The sequence below is a fragment of the Eufriesea mexicana genome, unplaced genomic scaffold (genome assembly GCF_001483705.2).
Source record: "Eufriesea mexicana isolate 0111107269 unplaced genomic scaffold, ASM148370v2 scaffold19034, whole genome shotgun sequence".
NCBI classification, from domain to species: domain Eukaryota; kingdom Metazoa; phylum Arthropoda; class Insecta; order Hymenoptera; family Apidae; genus Eufriesea; species Eufriesea mexicana.
Window position 1 is genome coordinate 218,762 of NW_016926279.1, and position 2,786 is coordinate 221,547.

Sequence of the window (2,786 nt, forward strand, 5' to 3'; positions counted from 1 at the left end):
GGGAAAAACTCGTATTTCTTATATTTCAGAACAAAAAAAGAAATATATTGGTAAGACATTAAGACTCCTTTAATATGTTCTTAACAGAACAGTTTACGCACGCCTGATTTAACTTGGGAAAAAGTAAGGTCTCAAGTGGACCATGTAATCTGGCCAGATGGAAAGCGCATCGTGTTATTAGCGGAAGGCCGGTTAGTCAACTTGTCTTGTTCCAGTATTCCTTCATTTGTTGTATCGATTACAGCTGCTACCCAAGCGTTAGCACTGATTGAACTTTTTAATGCACCTCCAGGACGATATAAAAGTGACGTTTATCTTTTACCGAAAAAAATGGGTAAATATAAAATATTGTTGTTTTTTATTATTTATATTACTGTAAACTATAACACAATAATATTATTCAATAGATGAGTACGTGGCATCATTACATTTACCGACATTTGATGCACATTTAACGGAATTAACAGATGAACAAGCCAAATATATGGGACTTAATAAGGCTGGACCTTTTAAGCCTAATTATTACCGGTTCGTACGTTTTATATCCTAACTAAAATCATTATTCAATTTTATTTATTTAAAATTATTATTTCAATTTATTTCAGCTATTAAAAATATATGGATAAGTGACATGGCACAGTATATGCGATATTTTAAACTTACGTTTATGAGTATTAAAAAATAGCTGCTTCATTTTATTGAAGTTTCTTCTATTAATTTCATTAATCTGAATTAATAGATACATATAATAAGGTTTCATATTATCATTAATATAATTACGTTCTATTATTCTGGAGAAATATTTTCCTTATACTTCAAAAAATATTTCCATATGATACCAACCAACCAAAATATTGCTTCAGCATTAGCTGCAGTAACCAGGCATTATATAAGTAAATATATATTTAATTGACATTCAGAAGTATATAGCAATTAATTAATAATTTTTGCATGTTTAGGGATATTCATGCAATATTAAGCAAAATGTTTCCTGTAAAAATCTGTATGTCTAAAGCATTTTTAACACTGTAGATTACGTAATAAGAATTTTTCATTAAAATTATTTTTGATCTTTTAGATACTATCTTCAGTATTTTAAACAGTTTTTGGTAACATTGGAAATATGTACATACACGTAGGAAAGTTAACTTCATAAGACATTAATCATTGGATGAATAATTTAAATACAATGAATCATCTTCTGATAAGTAATGTCTTTGCAATAATTACACCTAGTAACTGTTCTCGATTCGTTTATCGAAATAGCAATCATGTATATTTGAACCTAATATTTCTGCTTCTAAGAAAAGAACAGTGTAAAAATGAACCAATTTGAACTATGTACATAATTATTTAAGAGAAATTAGACAAAAACTAACCCTTTTATAATTGGTCATATCATCCGTCGATAGAAAATAATGAAAAAAATAGAAATGAAATAAACGTTTATGATGCCTTGAAGCTAATCTTGTTTACCTTGATTTATATATCCTATACATTTTTATTATCTCTTATAAAGAATAAGATTCTTGTTTACGAAAATTAAATAGTAAAATGTGAATATTAATTGTTGCGGGCCGGAGGACGGTCGTTCCACCTTTGCAGTGCAGCTATGACAGTTCATGGATTTATTATAGAAACTCAGTAATTTATTAATTTTCTACTGCAGAATTGATTTATTAGAATATATCAGGAGCACATAACCATAGGAGGTAACTAGTTTAAATAAAAATTTTACAACCTGCGATCAACGCCATGTATGATTTTGGACCATTTGCTCGGAAAAGTAATAGGAATATAGAATAGGCAAGGAGGACGACGAAGTGCTGGTCACGTGGTAGACAAGGACAAAGATGGGATAGAAAAGGATAGAATGGCTCCGGCAGTGAAGAATTATTAATTACTCAATTTCGGTAAACAATTTGTGAACTTTTATAATTTCATTGCGAAACTGGAACTTCAGGCTACATTCCTATATAATTTTCGTAAAGAATTTAGCTCTAAATTGTTAGTTATTAATTTTTCTTTTATGGCGTCTATGATTTCGTAACGGCGACCATCACGACCTTCCGTGAAAATATTTATTACTAAACGAAACTAGCAGCAAAATGTGATCAAAAGTTATATGAGAAGATTCGCAAGAACATTGTCTTTCTAACGAGTGCATAAAGCTTCATAAATTAATTGCGTAGAGGATAGTAATTAATGAAAAACCAATGGCGTCCTCGACAATAATTCAAACATTCCGTAGAATAATAATTAATAATTAATTAATTAGGGACAAATTTATATCGAAAAATATATTGGAAAGTTCATGAAGGATCTGCCTTTACGATGCAACTTTAAAAGTTCAGAAATTAATCACCGATATTGAGTAATTAGTGAATTTTCCACTGCTGATCTCGTTGCGGGACTCGAGCTTCGAGTCTAACCGCACAGATGGCTCTGATGTTACTCGAATAGATTACTAACTCTGGTTACGTGCACTTCATATATTTTAATTTATTTTAATAAATAAAATCGTAAAGTTTTCTACATTCTTTAATAAATTCAGCCGAAACAGCGGTTTTAATTAGACAAACAGCATTCATTTCTTTACCTGGAAGACGACAAATACGCAAAGGTACGCCTTTACAACGCAATAACAAAGTTTCATAAATTAACCACAGAAATTGAGTGATTTGTTAATTTTTCTTCAAGTGAACAGGAGAATGCATAGGAAATGAGAAAAAATTGCAAACAGACGCCGGAAGCATTGTTGTGTCCATGCAGTTGTGCCTGCATTA

The 2,786-nt window shown here is 30.5% G+C and overlaps 1 protein-coding gene across 1 annotated transcript in view; it reads left to right on the top strand.

Moving 5' to 3' along the window:
* The window catches only part of LOC108554362 (adenosylhomocysteinase 2), a gene marked incomplete at its 5' end in the record, with an annotated part of 4,627 nt that extends 3,748 nt beyond the window's left edge, over positions 1-879 (top strand). The window contains 3 exons of the mRNA XM_017909619.1: positions 88-334; positions 408-528; positions 606-879. Of these exons, the coding sequence (XP_017765108.1) occupies positions 88-334; positions 408-528; positions 606-612 (375 nt within the window). The remainder of the gene's footprint in view (positions 1-87; positions 335-407; positions 529-605) is intronic.
* Positions 880-2,786: the final 1,907 nt, after the last annotated feature.